Source organism: Anopheles cruzii, chromosome 2, assembly GCF_943734635.1.
Source record: "Anopheles cruzii chromosome 2, idAnoCruzAS_RS32_06, whole genome shotgun sequence".
Taxonomy (NCBI): domain Eukaryota; kingdom Metazoa; phylum Arthropoda; class Insecta; order Diptera; family Culicidae; genus Anopheles; species Anopheles cruzii.
The window spans coordinates 44,224,526-44,243,307 of record NC_069144.1 but is presented as its reverse complement, the minus strand read 5'-3'; the positions used below and the strand labels follow the sequence as shown (position 1 = coordinate 44,243,307).

The following is an 18,782-nucleotide window of genomic DNA, read 5'->3' as shown; positions in this document are numbered from 1 at the left end:
GACGGAGTGTTTGGGAGTGATTGGGGCGTTGGGCGGTGTGTGACCGATTGCTTGGTCGCTTGTGTTTAAGATGACGCCAGCGGAATAAAGTGTTTCTTTGTGCAAATCAAGTATTGAGCCGCGAATGTGCAGTGCGTAGGGAACACTAGTTTTCGTTGTTTTCGCAGCGCACCTAAATCCATCCATTCGTAGGCGATGACTTCATTTCCAGCGAACTAGAGTTCCCCACAAAGTGCGATGCGGAAAACGGTAGCCAGAGAGAGAAATGTCTCATCAAAACTCCTCTATGCTCTCTTTCGAAGACTCTTCGTTTCCACTGAAATTCGTCTTTGTTTTACGTAATTAACAGTGGCTGGCGGTTGAATAATGGTCCCCAAAAAGGAAGGCGACAAAAAGAACACGGCAATCGACCCGCAATCGTCGGGCCGGCAGCATAAATCGTTCATCGGAATTCGTCCTTCCGTTCCGTGCAGAGTTTTCTCTGTCTGTCTCACTCTTCGCCTCCCGAAAGACCTTCAGTGGGCCGGCACGATGTGTTGGTGGATTGTTTTGATCGGGGCCCACTAGATTTGTGTCTTCTTTCCACGGAGAAATGAAGAAACTAACCGGGGAAGGCGAATCCTAGTGTGCCGGAAAGAGTGGTATCCTTTGAGTGCAACAGTGTGGGTATACTACGAGCACGCATACTGGCAAAGAGTGCCTCGCATTTGAAAACATATTTGAGTCATACTTTCTTTGCGAGATTGGATCGAACTCCCTCGAGGACGGCGAGGCAAGCATGGCGTCACAATAATGTTGAAGGTGGTATCATGGTTCTCGTAAAGTTCTTCGTAGAAAATCGATATGCCCCAAATGGCACCACCCTTCACGATCCGGTCTTTCGATTGGATCAAAGCTGGAATATGGCACGGACAGACATCGAAGGTTGGTCGGAAAGTCCTTGGCATGGATTTTATTATGTGTCATTTGGTCGCGCACGGAACACGGTGCGCTTGTCTCTCGCACCTCGTAATCGTCGCGTTGTGGTAGAGATATGGTTGCATTTCACGGTTCTTAGTAGGCCACAGCGTATGAGACCGACTGTTCCGATGGCGATTGATTAAGCACTCGAATCAATAAGTTTTCAACCTTCCCCACTGTGTAAGAGGATGGCGTAAGCCGAATGAAATCATCCCTTCTTCAAAAGGGGGATCGAGATATCGGTTGCGTGACCACACCGCCTTCGTCCACGCTGGCGCCCGTGTTCGAGTGTGTTCATACGGCGCCTCAAGAGTGTTTTCTGTTCGCTACTTTAACTAATTTGTTTCTCAACATTATCGCCAACTTTGTTTCAGTCTTTCCCGTTTTAGTTCGAAGTGATCGTGTGCCCGAAATTAAGTTGAAACCAATTTCGATCGAAACGCTTTGTGTAAACAAAAGGTGCGTGCTTAGAAAAGAGAAAAAAATGTGAACCAACGACAGATACGGCGCAGCGGAGCACACGTTACTTTGTTTGCGTTGGTTGTTTGGGGACGAGAACGGAGCGGCGACGGCGGTGACGCCTAGGAAACAATTCACGGAACGGCGGCGCCTCGATTATCGTATGTTCTTCTTCTGCCACCGTCTCGAGGCCGTCAATCAGCTGCCCTCGCAGGAGAGAAAGAAAGAGTGAGTGAGAGAGCTCTCTCCCGACCAGGGTGTGCGTAAGACCACCTTCGGTGTGTGTGTGCGTGGGTTCTACCATTATCAACACTTGTCACGACGCACGCAGCGCAATGGAACAGCAACACACTAGTGAATCGCCAGTGAGCAGTGTTGAGTCGACGGCGAAGAGTGTCACGCCAAAGCAACCCGTTGCCAGCATCTCTCGGGGTAAAAAGGACACTAGCAATCCACTGAACAACCGTCCAGCAGTGGTGAACACAGTCATCAGCAGCCCGGACAGCGCTGGGGACACATCTCCGTCTCAGCCAGATCCGGACACAGCAGCGGCGACACCGACGGGGGCCACGTTGGGGCCGAAATCGGACGACAATCTCAGCATCAAATCTTCCGACTCCGTCACCACCAGTGGAGAGTACGAAATCGTCCCGGAAGCACCGTTGGACGCGCTGCTTGACGGAGCCGACGAATCCGATCGCGGACCAACCGCCGGAAGGTCAAAGAACGGAGCACCGTCAGACCCTGTCCGAAGTGCGGCCGACGGGGAGAGCCAGATTGCCGATCTTGCCGAGTGTATTGCCGAAGACGGGCTGAAGAGGGAAGACGGAGCTGGTTTGGCAGTGACCGCAGACACACCACACTCACCCTTTCCTGGCCACCATCTTCGGAGCAATGCTGGAGCAGCTAAGACCGCCATTTCACCGATACTGAACATCGAGGGCAACGGAAACATGATGGACCTGGAGAAGAACATGAACGAAGTGATACACGAGCTGGACGAGGAACGGACGCTGAGCGGGGCCACCGATCCGAGCTCGTCGGACAAAGGTACGCACGCACTGACTGCTGACGCCCCATTTTATAACTTGGCGAGAGGAATCTGTTTTGGGTTTTCTGCCCTTTAACGGGTGCTTTATTTCCTTTTGTCGCGCTTTGTGCATAATTTGTTTATGTTGTCCTTCTCCGCGATTCTGACCGCTTGATGGTGTTTAATGTTCTTTCTTTCTCATTTGCAATATTAACATTTTGCGTTGTCTACAAATTACTTTTCCATCTACGGTTTAATCTTCTATTCCTGTGGTCCCCGTGCCGCGGGCGGCGTTGCGGACGCTTTCGCTAATTTTACTTCCCTCGTTATCACCGCGCCGCGCTGTGTACCATACTCATTTGAAGTGCTCTTCTCGGGCCCAAGAATAGAGAACTAACTCCTAACCACAACACACCACCAACCCCATATCCTTAGCCACTCCGGTTCGAAGTCCGGCCAAGGGCGCTGACGGCGGCCCTCCGGAACGTGCGTCGAATAGACCGAAAGTTCCGACCTCGCTCCGCCTGAGCCTGCAAAGCATGCGTGCAAATGCCACTACTTCCGGTTCGGCCGAAACGACTCCGAACGCGGGCCCCAGCCTGCTGTCGCCGGATCTGGTCGCCCGTGGCGTGGGACAGTCCGTGTTCTACGATTGTCTCGACAGCAGTCCGCTGACGGAGAAAAAGGACGACATGAAACCGGACACCGGCGGCGGCGGTGGTGATGGTGGTAGCGAAACCGACGAGGAACTGTCCGACATCGATCAGGACTGTACCATCTTCAGCGGTGTCACGTACCTCGGTGCGTCGCGCATCAACGCGCCAAAGTCGGAGCGAGAGATCCTGCAGAAGGTATCGGAGATGAATGCGGGCGGCGGAATGGTACCTTCCACCGGGGGGCCACCGCCCGCCATCGGTGGCCAGCATGACAGCAGCCCTCTTGGGCTTAAGGTATCGGTGAGCGTTCCAACCTGCTCCGAGGGGCTCGTGGTGTAAGTATACGCGTCAACTGCATCCCCCAAACCACACGATCCACATCACCATCTGCGTGCGTGTCCTCTCCTGAACAGGCTGTACGATTGCGAATCGAACGCGGTGGTGGCCACGTATGAGGTGCAGCGGATACTGTTCTTTGCTCGCGGCCCGGTCGGAACCAGCGACCAGGCGTGCTTCGCCTTCACCTGGTCCCACGGCGAATCGCAGGAAACGGCCGTCCACCAGTGCCATGTGTTCCGGTGCAATATCCCGGAAGCGGTCACGCAAGTTAGCAGTAAGTCACTCATACAAACACACACGCCATCGGTCTCCTTAAACGCGGTCAAATGCGCTTCTTCCCATCCAAACGTCAGCCTGCGCGTTTCCCAATTCATTGCTTTTCGCGTTTGCTTTCATCTTTTCCGTTTGTTTTTACTTGTTTTCATACTTTCCGTTGACTATTTTGAGTGGTTCTTTAGCATTAGCCACTTTCTGATAGCCCTTTATGTTTATTTGATACCAACAGGTCTGCTTATACATTTGTTTACTGATTTAGTTGTTTTGTTTCCGTTAACTTTTGCTTTGTTCCCGTTTGTTATGCTTTTAGCTGAAACTTTTCCTTGTATTTCCTTAACGAAATTTGCCTTCAACTACACTTAAGAATTGTCCCGTTTCTAGTTTATCTTATTCCACTTTCTTTCTCCACTTTTCTCTAAAGCTTGCTTCGCCAAAGCCTTCCAGCGCTTCTTGCCACCGAGCGTGCCGGCGAGCATGACCACCTCGCTGGCCGACAGCGGTCTGAACGTGATGTTAGCATCAGTTACGTCCGACACCGCCGGCAATCCGATTCAGTCGGCCATGTACGAGTTTGCCGTTTCGCTCGAGATCAAAGAGAAGGAACGCAACGGGTACGTCACCGTGCCACGGGACGTTCGGTCCAGCTTCCGGCTGCGGTGCAAAACTGACAAGGAAGTTTGCATCACCGTGCGCCAGGTGCCATCGGAGCAGTTCCCGCCGCTACTGGTCGAACGTTGTTTCGGTGTCCTGCTGAGCCCGGGGAAGATCGTACGCCAAGCGGACATGCAGCTGCTCGATATGGTCAGCATGGGCTACGTGAAACCGGCCGACACAGCGGGTGGGGCCGGGACTACAACAGGCCCGGGAACAACTGCCAGTGGCAACGGAAGTTCCTCCACCGCAGCAGCAGCAGCAGCCTCAACGTCGGTGGCCACAAATTTCTCACAGTTTCCCTACCAAATAAAGGCCGAGTGGAAGGCACACGCATTCGAGCCACTCAACACCGAGACACCGAAGAAAGCACTCACCGTGGCCGTCGATCTGGTCATCAAGGGTATCCAGGAGCCGGTGCGGTTCGTAGTCGAAACGTCCGTTTCAATCCTCTCCCAGAGCGAGCTGCGCATCGTGCAGAATCTGTTCACTAACAAACGTCCGCTGCTGTTGCATTTCTACCTGACGCTACGCGAAAACGGCGAAGGCACCTGGGAGGTGGATTCGATTGATCATTCGGACGAAATCGTCGAACCCACGGCCGCCCCATCGTCGGTTGCATCGTCTTCGCTGTCGCTCAACTTTAACTTTCGCAATTGGACGTTCAAAAACTCGGCCAGCGTACAATCGATGCAGGAGCTGCAGGATGATTCCAGCCCTACCGACTACAGCTCGGACGGGGACGAACCGCTGCTGAGTGGAACGGGCGAGGTGTCGAAGAACTGTTCGGTCGCCCAGCTAGACGAGTGGCAGGGTATCATCCTCGAGTGGTACCAGGATGTGCCGGAGAAGCACCCGAAAGCCCTGGCGGCACTGGTTCGCTCCGGCATCCCCGAGGCCCTCCGCGGTACGGTGTGGCAGCGGTTGGCGTGTGTCGAGAACCGGACCGAGATGTTCGACTCATACCGGGTGCTCATCACGAAGGAGACAAACTGCGAAACGGTCATCCAGCGTGACATCAACCGGACGTTCCCGGCGCACAAATTCTTCAAGGAAAACGGCGGCACCGGACAGGAAAATCTGTACAAAGTGTCGAAAGCGTACGCCGTGTACGATACGGAGGTTGGCTACTGCCAGGGCTTAAGCTTCATTGCGGCCAGCTTGTTGTTGCACGTAAGTGAACCCCACTCGGCATTTTTGGTCAATAGTTCGGATGGTTAATTCCAATTTCTCTGTTTTCTCTGTCCGTCCAGATGCCGGAAGAGGAAGCATTCTGCGTGCTGGTGGCATTGATGTACAACTACGGTCTGCGCGATATGTACAAGATGGGCTTCGAGTCGCTCTATCTGCGGCTTTACCAGTTGAACCGTCTGATGAAAGACCAGCTGCCCGATCTGTACGAGCACTTTGCCCAGACCGGCGTTGAGTCGCACATGTTCGCAAGCCAGTGGTTCCTGACGCTGTTCACCGCGCGCTTTCCGCTGTACTTTGTGTTCTACATCCTCGATGTGTTTCTGCTGGACGGCATACCGGTTCTGTTCCAGGTAGCCCTGACGCTGCTGGCCGTTTGCCGGAAGGATTTGCTTGAGCTCGATTTTGAGGGCATTTTAAAGTACTTCCGCGTGACGCTCCCGAAACGGTGCCGCAGCGAGACGCAGGCGAAGCGCCTGATGAAGCTCTCGTTCGAGTGCAAAGTGAAGAAGCTGCGCAAGTACGAGCTGGAGTATTTGGCGAAAAGGGAGGAAACGGAACGGAAGGAGCAAGAGGCCAAGCAGTACGAGCAGCGGTATGGTGAGGAGCGTGCGAAGCTGCAGCAAGAAATTGGTGGCTTAAACGAGAAGCTGGAGACGATGGTGCGCGAAGAGCGCAAGAGTTCGGGCATCATACAGGACTACAAGCGCATCATCCAGCGGCAGGAAGCGGAAAATGGCAAGCTGCACACCATGCTCGACGATTTGACGGTAAGTTGCCGATAGGGGCTCGCCGGTGGAGTCTATTCTTTTACTCTTAACGATCGGTATCCTTTCACATTCCGTTCTTCAGAAAACGGTGTCCACGTGCAGCAAGTGCTCGTCCAGCATACCACAATCCTCGCCACTGCACGCCAATTATGGCCGAAACTTGCAACAAGCAAACAGCGTCAACAACAACAATCACGATCATACGCAACATCCGGACGATCAGACCGATGGGCAGCAACCGAACGCTTCCACCGCGATCGGTGGCCTTGGTCCGTTAGATCCGCTGCTGATAGCGACACAGCGAATACGGGAACTGGAACTCGAGCTGGCTCAAACGAAGCTGGCGCAAGTGGAGGCGGAATGTAAAAATCAGGTACACGCCGCAGTCACATCCCAAGTGGCGAGAATCGTATGTTAATCACTATCACTTCTCCCGGCGCAGGATCTTCACCATCAGCTGAACACAACGGTGACGGAACTGCAGGCTACGCGCAGCAGCTGGCAACCATGGCTCTCGAAAACGCTCAACTCGATACAGGAGAAGGTGGCCACCACCAAGCGAGAAGCGCATGGACCATCGTTCCACTCTTACGCGAATGCTGAACCTTCCAGCGTAAGCGGCCTTTTGTTGTCCCTATTCGTCAGCCTAACTAAATCACCACCTTTTCCCAAAACATTGCAGATAAAAAATCTTCATTCCTCCCAAACGACAGCTAGCGCTGCGCATCTGCCGGCGCGCCCAAAGGCACCGTTGGCACAGCGCCACAGTCTCGCGTTTCCCGCGTCCGGCACGTCGACCACGGCCGCCGACGACGATGAGGTGACGCGACGGGCCAAGTATGATAGCAGCGTCAACGTACTGTACAAGGATGCGCGGTGCAATAGCTTGAAGTAGGATCGGCTCAAAGACGATCACACAAAAGAGTCCGCAAACTCGAGTCACTCTCGTGTCATGGGAACGAGCGCGCGCGCGTTTGGGAAACGCAAGCCACAGATTTTAGTCCAATCCAAGCCAAGCATGAGCTTTAGCCTGTAAGAAGTGTACCGAAGGCACGGGAAGAATGTTCTTGTTGTTTAGAATGAGTAGTTGAAGGCAAAGCGGCAGAGACACAGAAAGAGAGGCAGTAGTGTGTAGTGGGGTCTCCATTCTACGAAAACCACATTTTTCCTTCTTAACAATAGAGGAGTTTTCATCTCAATGCATTTGCAGTTCACGTTGCGCACTGTTTTAGTTCGAAACAATCGAAGAATCTATTTTCTACTCTCATTGTTGCGTAAAATGAGTTTAAATACCATGGGAAAAATTTATATTCGCGAATTGCAACGAAAAAGCGTTTAGGGCGTATATTTGATATTTCATTTACCAATCTCATCGACAACAGCGTCACTGTTTTCGGATTTCGATACTTCGCGTAACATGGAATTGTTATAGTGAAAAGTCACCTTCGAAATGCACAGGAACACGCGTTGAAATTTATAACCCTCTCAAGTACTTTCATTACCATGTGATTATTTTATATTCTTTTTTAAACTTCCCAAAGTGCAAGGATCTGTTAGAGAGACATTCCTCGTGATAGCTGCGCAGATGAATTATTGTTCTGAATTTTACAAATTCAATCTATTATCAATATAAGTGTTTCGTTCGTCCGTTTTTCTTCGCTAGGCTATATACAGCCCTGTGGTGGTTATATGATTTTTCTGCACTGAATTAAAATTCTTAGTACATAACCAGTTTGTTGATGTTAGCAAAGCGGTGGCAAGCATTTGCGTAGAAAAGATTGACATCATTTTTGCTAAATAATTTAAGTGTTTTTCTCTCTATAGGAAGCAAACATGGCAGCACATTTCATCGCATCTTTCGTTCACTCGTTGAGTTGCATTAAATTTTAGAACTGTTCGAAGGCGTGGCGTGGAACGTTCTATTGGTTCTATTCACCAATGTATGCAAGGTGTATCTGTATCTCAGCCCTTCGAAACAACATCCCTCAGCTAGCGCCATACGATATCGTGTAGGATTCAAAGGGACATATGTTTTGTTTTTTAGTTTATCGGTAGCCAAGCGTTTAAGATTAGTGACTTCACACGTGCGTAGCAGTAGAACCACAAGATGGTGCTTTGTTTCGTTTGCCCGCTTTGTAGTACGCCACTCTACGACCGCTCCGCAAATCGCTCTCGTGGCACAGTGGCATTGTAGTCATTGCACAATCCAACCACCGGTCAGTGTTTGCTTTTTTAGGGATCCACACCAAACAAATACTCTCTCCGCGAACGATCAGCTCTTTGGTGCGTTCGTCGTGTCAGTCAAAGTATTTATAATAATGCAATGGTTTCCTTTCTCCCTTCTGTAATCGATCGTCTCTTTAGCTTTACGCCGAAAGAGCGTAGCAAATGGTGCTGGAAAGTTATCTTGAAATATGAATTCCGAGCAAAGCCCGATGGCCAACGTGGAGCAAGTGGAGCGAAACAAATTAATGATTCAAAGTATATACACACGTACCATTCACCGTATTTATCAATCGAACGAATAAATCAAAAGGAACCTAGCCCCCGGAAGTTGTAGTTTTCATTTCTTAGCGAATAACAGCAAAATTAAAAAATGCGCCATTTGTTCGTCGTGTCGGAGTCCGGAGCTGTCAGATTGTCGGATCTGTCAGATTGTCGGATTTCGAATTGAACAACGATTGATTTGAATTCGGGCAACGTGAGAGAATGTCCCGATCAAGTGAAAGATTGTTCGTAAAAGTGAGAAGAATTCTCTGGTGAGAAGAGTGAGAATGAAACGAAAAAGTGAGTAAGTTTTTCACTTTGGTCTCACTGTAAGGTTCGGGGTTAATTGGTCAGATCGCTCTGCAAAACATTTCAACCACCATCTCTAAACTCTGTGACTAAAATTTTACGGTTTTCGTATTCGGACGTGTTTTGGTTTCGCGGAGTGATTTCGTGCGGATTCCGTGTTCCGCGTTGAATTGGGTTTGTGTTTGCAATGCAATTGAAACCAAAACAGCAATTGTAATTGTAGTACTTTTTCACTGTATTATTGTTGGGCTTTGGGCCGTACTCCTCCGTTTGTGACACGTTTCGCAGCGTTTCCTGTTGGGCTTAATGGCCAAAGTTTCCGCATTGTAATCAAAGAGATGGTCAAGTTTTGGCGAAAGTGTAATGGGAGCGATTAGACGCGTATGCAGAAAATATGCTCCTCGCCAACGTTTCGAGACGGGTTGCGCACTGTATTGCGTATTGTGCTTGCGTATCTCGGGCTGCGTTAAGTTTGCCGCGTGGTGACATTATCAATATGATAGGACGGATCACATTCCACGCGTCTGCAGTGAAAAAAGAAGTAGTTAGCAGGTAACATTAACTTCTTGTGAGTTTATCGTAGTGAGTGAAACATCCCCAAAACGAAATTAATCGGTCAACTAGTTCCACTATTATATTCCGTTTCTGGCCATGAACGGAAGAATTATGTGCCTCCGTGTGTGTTGGTAACCTTTCCGTGAATTAGCTTCGGTGAAATTTCCGTGCAAATCTTGTTCCGGCACTCCGCTAAACATTCCACAGCAATCCGCGAGAGAGACAGAGAGAGTGAGCAAGAGCGTGTGCCGGAGAGAGGGAGATTGCGTTCCGGCGTGCGCGCGTGTGCGTCTGTGGGTTCCGATGGCGGCCACGCACACACACACACCCACGGGACGCACGGCGTCCTTAGCATTTGTTTTCATTTCTAGCGCGCACACGTTTTCGCGCTCTCACTTTTACGCTCGGCCTCTCCCTTTCTCGCAGCACTGCGCTCCGGTGTAGAGGTGTGCGCTGTCGGACGGCGGATACCCGATACGCGCTTTGGCCTTTTTGCTAACTTTATCCTTTTTCTGCTTTTTCCTCTTTTAATCTGCATCCATCCTGCTACCTGATTTTTTCTCGCTCTCTCTCATCAGACGGTCACTTGCTGGTTTCCCCGGCGTTAACAAAGCGGCGCGTCACCGATCATGGAACCGTCCGTCTGGCAGGCGACAATAATAGCGCCGAGAAATTGCCAACGGGGCGCGGCGGCGGGGACACGTCTGCTGCTGGCTGATGGCTAGACAGATTTTTTGCTCCCTCGACGAGCGCACGAGCGCGGGGAAAGGGTGAGGGGCACAGACAGGAAGCCAAAGGTCGAGAAGCGGAATACACACGCTTCGCAGTAACACTTCGCGAGAAACGAGAAAACGTTGCGAGCGTGTGATCCAAGGATTGTTGTTTCAAACCCAAAACGGTCCCAGGAAGGAAGCAAGGTTTTGTTTTGTGCATCGAAGTAGGCAGACGAAAATACGTCATTTGTTTTATTTTTTACTTCGCGAATCGAACTGCAGAAAATAGCCTAAATTTTCGTGTGGTTCGACCCCGTGTGTGTGTGGTGTCCGTACGCACGCACGCACGCATGTGTGTGAGTGTCACCCGGGTGTGTTCGTTTCGGGATCGGTGACCTTAGCGTCGCAATTAAAAAAACCCCAAAGGAAACACGAACCAAACATTCTGCCAGTCCCTGCGTCGAAAAAGACGGTTCTTCCCCTCGATTCTAATTCCGGTAGCTCTGCTGCTGCAGGTGGTGTCTGATGCCGCGCGTGTGTGTGTGTGTGTGAGCGTTTTTCTCTCTGCCGCTGCGAGAGGATTCGGTTATGACGGGTTTAGAATTCCCGAAAAGATTCACTCCGTAAGCGCCAATGTTTGTACACAAATTACGTCTCGTGTGGTGAAATCCAAAAGTGCGTCAAAACTCGCCAATTTACACGGGGTAAAACGGTGGGAGTGTGCGCGCCCGCCGGGATCCGTGGGATTGTTTAGCTTGTTTTCAACACACCCGCCATGTTGGCTGTGTTGTTTGTTGTTTACAATTCACACCGTCACGTTGGACGGGCACCACTACTACGACAGGCTGCCCGCTAACCTTCCAACCTGTGCCGTGATAAATACTTCCACGCAGGACAACAACAAAAACAGTCTTTCACAAGCCGCGCGCCCTCGGAGTGATTAGGAAGGTGTTTTTGCGATTGAAACCCAGCATATTAGCGTGGCGCATACGGGTGTCCTCGAAGCGGATTCCGAACCGAAATCCTGAAACATCTTTAACTCACAAAACTGTCGTACCGTGTCGAGCTGTGGCAAGATAAATGTGTGAAAAGAAACAGGTACACCCGTGACAGTGACAGGCTACGAAAAAAGTACACGGCCACTTTAATCGCTGCCTCATAAAAAAAGCTGCATTTTCTTTCTCTCATCGTGGTGTTGTTATTCCCCCCCTGTTTACAACCCGTAGGCGCCTGATAAGCGAGCAGCTCGTCAAAAAGTGGCAACAGATTACGTGAGGTGAAAAGGTAGAAAAAAAAGTTATCGAAAAGTGCTGATTCCAGTGAGTAAACACAGAAGAAAGGAAAAAAGTGCTTGTGAAGGGAAAAAGTTATCCCGAAGGTGGTGCTTTTCAGCAACAGCAATCGTCGTGAAGGTGTGTGAGTGATCCGCCTCACGCGCCTCACCAACACACTTTTGCGGGCCGTCTGGATCAGGACGCAGCCGGGGGAAGAGGAGAAGTGGAGTGAGAGTTGACCAGCGCCGCGGCGCGAATACGCACCTCACTAACACACACACCCATCGGCAGCAGCGATGGCGGGCGTCTTTGATTTGGAGCTCCACGAGGAGGATAATGTTCACGATTCCGACGACGACATCATCGAGATTGAGGACGTAAGTAGTAGTAGTAGTGGTGGTGAAAAGGATCCTGGCGGTGCTACTAGTGCACAGTAGTAGCCATAGTAAACGAACGTTCGCAAGGAGTACTGGATTGTGGTGTGGAGCTTTTGATTCTTGTTAAAAGGCCTCCAATGTTATGGTTTTAAATTTATTACAGTTCCTTTTTTGTCATTTCCTTTTGATACATTTTATTTATTGCTATCCTTTTCGGTTTCGGTTTACCGTGGTCCGGTTTATTTGGTGCAGACCACAGGGTGGTACACACCTTTCACTCCGTCCAGCAAAGCGGCACACGATTTTGGTCCGCAAATGGACAGCTATCATTTACACGGCCTTTTTGGCAGTCGGCGCTCCATCTTGGAGGTTAATGGGAGAGTGTCCTTCGTGCCCTAGCCCAAGAAGTCTGCAAAGCCGGGAGCAATGCCCTTACTCGAGAGAACCGGCAATTTTGGATCTCCTTTCCAGTCCCGCGCGCGCGATTTGGAAGCATTGTCCTGTCGGCGTGTGTGTGTGTGCCGCCACTGGTCAGCAGCCCGCCACTGGCTTGAACGTCGCGCCTCGTGGAGTTCATGAACCTCGCCCCCCACCGTACCGAGTCTGACCTCGGTCAGGCGCGAACAGGAGGAATTTTAAAGTACCCAAGTCCCGCGCTGTTTGCCGGCAGAAAAGTTCATTCCCCGGACCTGGGAGAATAAATTTTGCGCCAACCACCCAAAAACCAAAGGGGAACCGAAGGGAGAAAACGAGACAAAATGGCCCCCAAAAATGCCTAATACGAGCCAGAACGAAAAGCAAAGATACTTCCGTCTGTTGCGCTGCGACCCCCAAAGCCGGGGAAAGAACCGGTCGCCTTCTTAAGTACACTTTGGCGCGGCTTGCTGGCTGGGGGAGATGGCTCGGTGGGGGGAACCTCAAACACCGCAGTTCTGAAGCGTGCAAGTGGCGCAGCGAAAAAAAAATGGGGAGAAGGAATAAAAAGAGACGCAATAGCAAGGCGCGCCAAACACACACACACACAAGCCTTGACAAGGGACGGTCGGGAACCGCAACAGTGCGGCAGCAACAAGAATAAAAAGCAATAGCAACAACAACAACGGCGATGGGATAGAGAGAGAGAGCGAGTGAAAGAAAAGTTCTTTGACATCTGACGCAAACTCGCGGTTTACGACTGAGGGATCTGTGGCCGTGTTGTTATCTGCTTTATTTTGACCGGCACGACGGTTGGGTTTCTGCTGGTCGGTTCCTTGTTTTGGCCTCCTTTTTGGGATCGCTTTCGTTCGGTTTGCACTCCCATGTTGCATTTCGTTTTGCCCATTTTCGTTCTCGACTTTCTTGCCCCAAACACTTGCATCCGGCATCATAAACAAACATCCCCCCGTTTTCGCAAACGTCAGGCATTTTTAGAGGCATCGCAGCCAGCGTGGATAATTTAACTTCGCCCCATCTTGGGGCTACCGAACGCGAATTTGGGGAAAAGCTTTTTTTGGAGAAAACATTGACTCCCCATTCATATGTTGGTGGCCGCCGACATGGCGAGTGGCCCCATTCGACGAAACTTTGTTGTGGAGCACCTGCGCGCGTCCCGAATGCACGCTTTGCTGGGGTCCATTCATCATTCCATCTCGCGTGAGTCGGGAGAGTCCCATTTGTCAAAATGAAATTAATCAGCCAGCAGCCAGGTGCTGTTGTTGTCCGATTGCACCTGCGTGCTCCATCTGGGTTCCGTGCGGCTTAAGGGCTGTCTTATGACGGACCAACAGGAGTCATTAATAGATTTTGGCTGGCATACATAATAACCGATAATCCATGGCCACCTTTCGCCGATCATTGTGTAGCGAACGCGTGAAACGACTGATCCTTGCCGTAGGAGAGACTGTCACAAGTACCTTCTATTTATATTGCACACAGAGCGCGCGTGCTTGGAGTTTGAGATTGGCCGAGCTCAACATTATTTGCTGCTGCAACACGGGATCCGATGATATGCCGATGCCGGTTCTGCGAAACCATTAACCTTTGCAAATGCCAATAACAGTTCCGATTCGTTACGCGCGTGCACTGCACGGGGTCGTCGTGAGTGAATCGTTCGATGTTTGTTGTTCCCGGTGGCTCTACTTCGCAAAAGCGAAAATTCCCAAGTCATGCTCTCGCACATATGCGGTGCGTCATGATGATGTCGTATTTGCTATTGCACCATATTGCCTACTATTACGCCGTCACCAACACCACCCCATGGATGGACCTCGCCGTAGTAGCAAAACGCATCGTAGTAGGCTTCGATTGGCTGAACGAATGCGTGACGTCACGTCAGGCGGTGAGAGAGGAGCATCTCGCGATAAATTGCACGACTCCCCGATGGAGGACTCCCCCGTTTTCTGCGCGCCGTGTGCAATTGCCACTCGGTGCAATGTTGGAGCCCCAGCCCCCCCCGCCCAACCCTTTGCTTGTTGATGTTTTGCATCATGCACACTGCGGTTTCATTCATCCCATCTTTATGCAGCTGCGCATGGATGTGTGAGTGTGTGTGCGAGTTACTCATCGTTCTCTGGCCCTTGGGATCGAGAGGGCCTCCATTCACGTCCTCACAATGGAATTGACCCAACATCCTTCGGGTAGATCGATAGACGCATACACACGCTTATCGAATGTGGCCATTAATACGTTTTTATCGTCGCAGATTGCAGGTTTTGACGTTTGCAGGGATACGTCAGCAAGTAATGATTTCGATGAATTCCGGTAAAGGGAGAGCACCCGGCGTTGAATTCGACGATTCGGATGTTACCATCCTGTGCCGGGTGGCGACTGTCGGAATCGATTCGTGTCGTGGTAACATTTGCATCGATCCCTTTTCGCTCTCTTTATCTCAATCTGCTGCCGCCGGATCCGCGGGCCGGATGAGTAATTCGCCTTCGTGGAAAGCCGTATTGCCAATGACGCGATGTACTCGTTCGTGCCACGTAGGAACCAGTTAGTCATTCTGCTTTTCATCTTTTTTTGTGATCGTTCCTCAGAGGAGTATTATTCATTTTCCTCCTATTTCCAAACCGTCGCCGTCAGTTTCCGTCCAACTTGGCCGACAAATTAATGCTAATACACGAAGTATTTAATTAGTCATCATGGCACAATCAATCTTTGGACGGCTTTAAATCTGGTGACCGCTTTTTGGTGCATCGATTAGCTGTTAGTGGCGACGGCGATTTATCTGGTACCGTTCACTGCCTCATGCTCGGATCCACATAAAACTGATCAAAACCCCTTTTCTGGTTCCCAGTCCACGGACCGCGGGAACCACCACGAGTGTGTGTTGTTTCAGCCACACATCAAAGTACCGCTCACGAAGGGGCCCCTACGGTTTCTTCGGCTCAGTGCGCAATTAACAGTAAAAAAAAACCACGATCTACAATCGAATAAAAGCCACAAAGATTGGCTTGGCGAGAGAGAGGCCATCTTGTGCTCTCTCGGGTGTGACAGATCGTTACATCGGGCGTGTATGTTTTCAATGCAATCAAACCGCTGCCGCCGGGTCTTAGGGAAGAAGAAACTGTATTACTATCTGCACCGGTCTCGATGCCGGTCGAACGCAGGATTTAGTGTTTTCGGAGCCCTCCCTATTCGTAGCCCTCGTAACTAACACTCGTCTGCGTCTGCGGGTGTGAACATAACCGAAAAAACCCACCTTTCGCGCGGTGGATTCGCGATGACCCCATTTCGCGTGCGCGCGGCCTATTTCTTTCACCCGCCCAACTCTGCCCCTCGGCCGGCGGCAGGGTGGGACACCAACGGTGTTCCACATTGCCAAACAAACGCAATTGCCACGCAGCGATCGTGAGTCGCGTGTGAGTCGGCTTAAGATGTTGGCTGCGTTGCGGCCGCAAAAGTGTATCACCACCGCGAGCGACCCCACGACTCAACGATTCTATGTCATCAATGGCCACCGCCGCCGTGCCGGTGGGGTCCGAGAGAAAGAGAAAACTAGAGCGAACGGGAACGGGGCGTGAGGCGTGCGAATGGAATTTGCCTACTTTCCCTTTAGTGGGCCAACGCGCCGAAGGGGACAAAGTCGAGCATATGTGCCGCTGGTGATTATGCCACATTCTTCACTTATCGCGCGCCATAAGCCATGAGCATTGGGTGGGAAAAGCGAACGGAGGAAAACTCCGGCGCGTTTTATTGTGTCTTCGAGCGGTCGGCAATTTTCCCATTTCCCTGAAAAACGGGTGGGCGCCAAATTTATTCGTCAAACAACACCGGCCGCCCCCACCGAATGGCGTGTGTTTTTATGCTCTATTTCTTTGCCCGTGCGGTGGCGGTGAGTTACGGTCACCATGCGCCTCCATTGGAGCGTGGTCGCAGCCAGCCAGCCAGGTCTTATGAAATTGTGTACCGAGAGACGTGTGGCGCCAGACAAGCCGCCAACTCTCTCGCCGGCGGATTACGATCGGATCGCATCGGAGGCACGCAGGCGATTGTGTCCCTAAAAATACTCTCGCGCCAACGGACACCACCTCCGGTCAGTGCGGGTTGTGTTACTCAAGCGATGCGCGCGGAAGGGACTTTAGGACACGCCGGGGGGGATGATGGATGCAGAGTTCGGCCAATGTTGTGCATCATCTGTGTGCAGTCGTCGTCGGGAGTGCTGTGCATTCGTGACAGCAGCAGCAGAAACGTGCTTGGCAAGTCGAAGGCGAGATAAACTTCTCAACGGCGACGACGACGCTCCTGTCGTGGAGTTGGACGTCGGCGGCGCCGCCCGAGAGATTCGACACAACAATTATTTTCGTATTAGAAGCCCCCACGCCTGTCAACGGTGGTCGGTCCGTCGGGCCTAAATATAGTTCCGACGTGGGGGCCGGAGAGAGAGAGAGAGTAACGTCACACGCCAAGCAGCAGTATCCGACATCTATCCGCCAAGGAGTGTAGCATTCGTCCTGCCCGACACTTCCGTTTTGTGTGCTGTCTGGTGCCGGGGGTCTGGTGTGGCCGTGGGGCACCCGCGCGATGATCGGGACTTATTTTTAGAAAGTTTTCCCTTCGCACGGCGGGTGAAGTTGTCGTTTTTGTCGTTTTCGTGGCGACTCTAGCTTTTTTTTCTCGTCTGCTCCGCCACCGCCGTCGGTTGCGAGAGAGAGGTATTCGAGGAATTTCCACTTTTTCCTGGCTCGTTGTGCTAACCGGCCGCCGGGCGCCTTGCATCTCTTCTAGGCGGGTTTTCCGCGTAACTGGAAACTGGCCGCCCGGTGCGGGTCGTTTCGAAAGGGGAAGCTCCAAGTGTGCCCTTCGACCTCGTTACTCGTTACTTAATGTGTGGCCCGGGCGCCGGGACGATCGATATCGGCTTATGTCGCTTCTTGAGATGTTCCGAGATCGACGCCTGTTAGCGATCTTCGTTTGAACATTGTTTCAAAGAAGGTATTTGCCGTTTTTTTAAATGAATTTTCGTACGATCGATTAGCCCAATATTAATATGTAAGTAACATTGTCAGTCTAATTTTGCTGTCATTAGTAAGACGACCATCGCCAAAGAGTTTAATATTTAAAATGACCCAATGAAGACCTCGTCCTCGCAAAAATATCTCCTTAATTGGTCACCGGTTTGCGGTGATTGACATTCGTGCAAAGTTCGACTTCCTATTTGGGTTATCGTCGGCGATGCCCGGTTATCGTACGTGGCCACGCAAGTCTCGCGCAAGATGATGGTCGCCTGAAAAGCCAAAGAAAACACGCCGGCGTTTGTCGGCTCGTGAAGAAAGCTCCCTCTGCTGGGAGTCCTCTTTATCGGGCCCACTATCACTCGCCCCCGAAAGCTCACAGGCCAACCCGTCGTCAAACACAGCGTATCCACCGGTTGGTTACCGCTACTGCTGGTGGTGTGCGTTAATAGAAAGAGTGGTCTATGAACGAAACGAAATCGAAGAGCGACACAGAGTGGTGGTGGCGGTGGCCTTACCTAACTGTAGACTGTGTCGTGGTCGTGTGGAAAAGTTTACACGCAATGCTTCAATGCACCGCGCAGACAAACACACACACACACACGCGCAGATGAAAAAGAGACCACACGCCGGTTGGCCGCGAGGGGGGCCGAGGGCGGCCGCCCAGTCCCCCAAAAGTGGGTCAATGACGAATGGTTATTAGACGAAAACGGAGCAGAGCCGCGGGCGGCGCAGAGATGAAGAGAATAACAGTCAAAGCAGGCGGCGGCGGCGGTGGGCTTATAGGGGGGAATACAAAGAAGAACAAAACAGGGGAAGAAAAATGGTGCAGCGGCGGCCTCCCCCCTTTGGGACTACTTCGATGGGGGGCTGGTATCCATGCTCAGTACAGTGACTGACGAAATGATGGTTGCTGCGATCGCACGCCCGTTGTTGATGTAATCCTCCTCCGTCGTCGTTCAGGAAAATAGTAATCGAAAAAGGGGCCAATGTTTTATTAAAATTGAAGACTGATCGAGCGATTTATACAAAAGATTGTTTAATCGAATTTTGTAGCCAAATATATGTTGGATCATCGCGAAATGTCGTTTAGTATGCTTCGTTGCTCGTTGACTAGCGACGTGGTCTCTCTCGGAAGGTTCATTTTCAGTTATAACTACTGAATAGGGTCCATCAATTAGGGTGAGATTGTGGTGAAAAAGGTTTGATAATTCAATCCTCAGTGGCGCTTGACAGTTAAATAATCCTAACCCCCCTGTTGTTGGTGGTCGCGATCAACGGTTAAAAAATGTTCTAAGCACGG

At 51.2% G+C, this 18,782-nt stretch overlaps 1 protein-coding gene across 1 annotated transcript; it reads left to right on the top strand.

Annotated features, from left to right (window-relative positions):
• Positions 1–1,754: 1,754 nt before the first annotated feature.
• LOC128279130 (rab GTPase-activating protein 1) lies at positions 1,755–8,848 on the top strand. Its single transcript, XM_053017851.1, has 8 exons — positions 1,755–2,469; positions 2,885–3,440; positions 3,519–3,718; positions 4,142–5,544; positions 5,625–6,332; positions 6,415–6,705; positions 6,775–6,945; positions 7,015–8,848. Exons 1-8 carry the CDS (start codon positions 1,755–1,757, stop codon positions 7,225–7,227), a joined length of 4,257 nt encoding a protein of 1,418 aa, XP_052873811.1. The 3' UTR covers positions 7,228–8,848.
• Positions 8,849–18,782: the final 9,934 nt, after the last annotated feature.

Excerpts from the sequence above, each read along its gene's own strand:
- LOC128279130 (XM_053017851.1), top strand. The coding sequence starts at position 1,755 with ATGGAACAGCAACACACTAGTGAATCGCCAGTGAGCAGTGTTGAGTCG. Across the intron at positions 3,719-4,141 it reads AGCGGTCACGCAAGTTAGCA|CTTGCTTCGCCAAAGCCTTC; the intron begins GTAAGTCACTCA and ends TTTTCTCTAAAG. Across the intron at positions 6,333-6,414 it reads CCATGCTCGACGATTTGACG|AAAACGGTGTCCACGTGCAG; the intron begins GTAAGTTGCCGA and ends TCCGTTCTTCAG.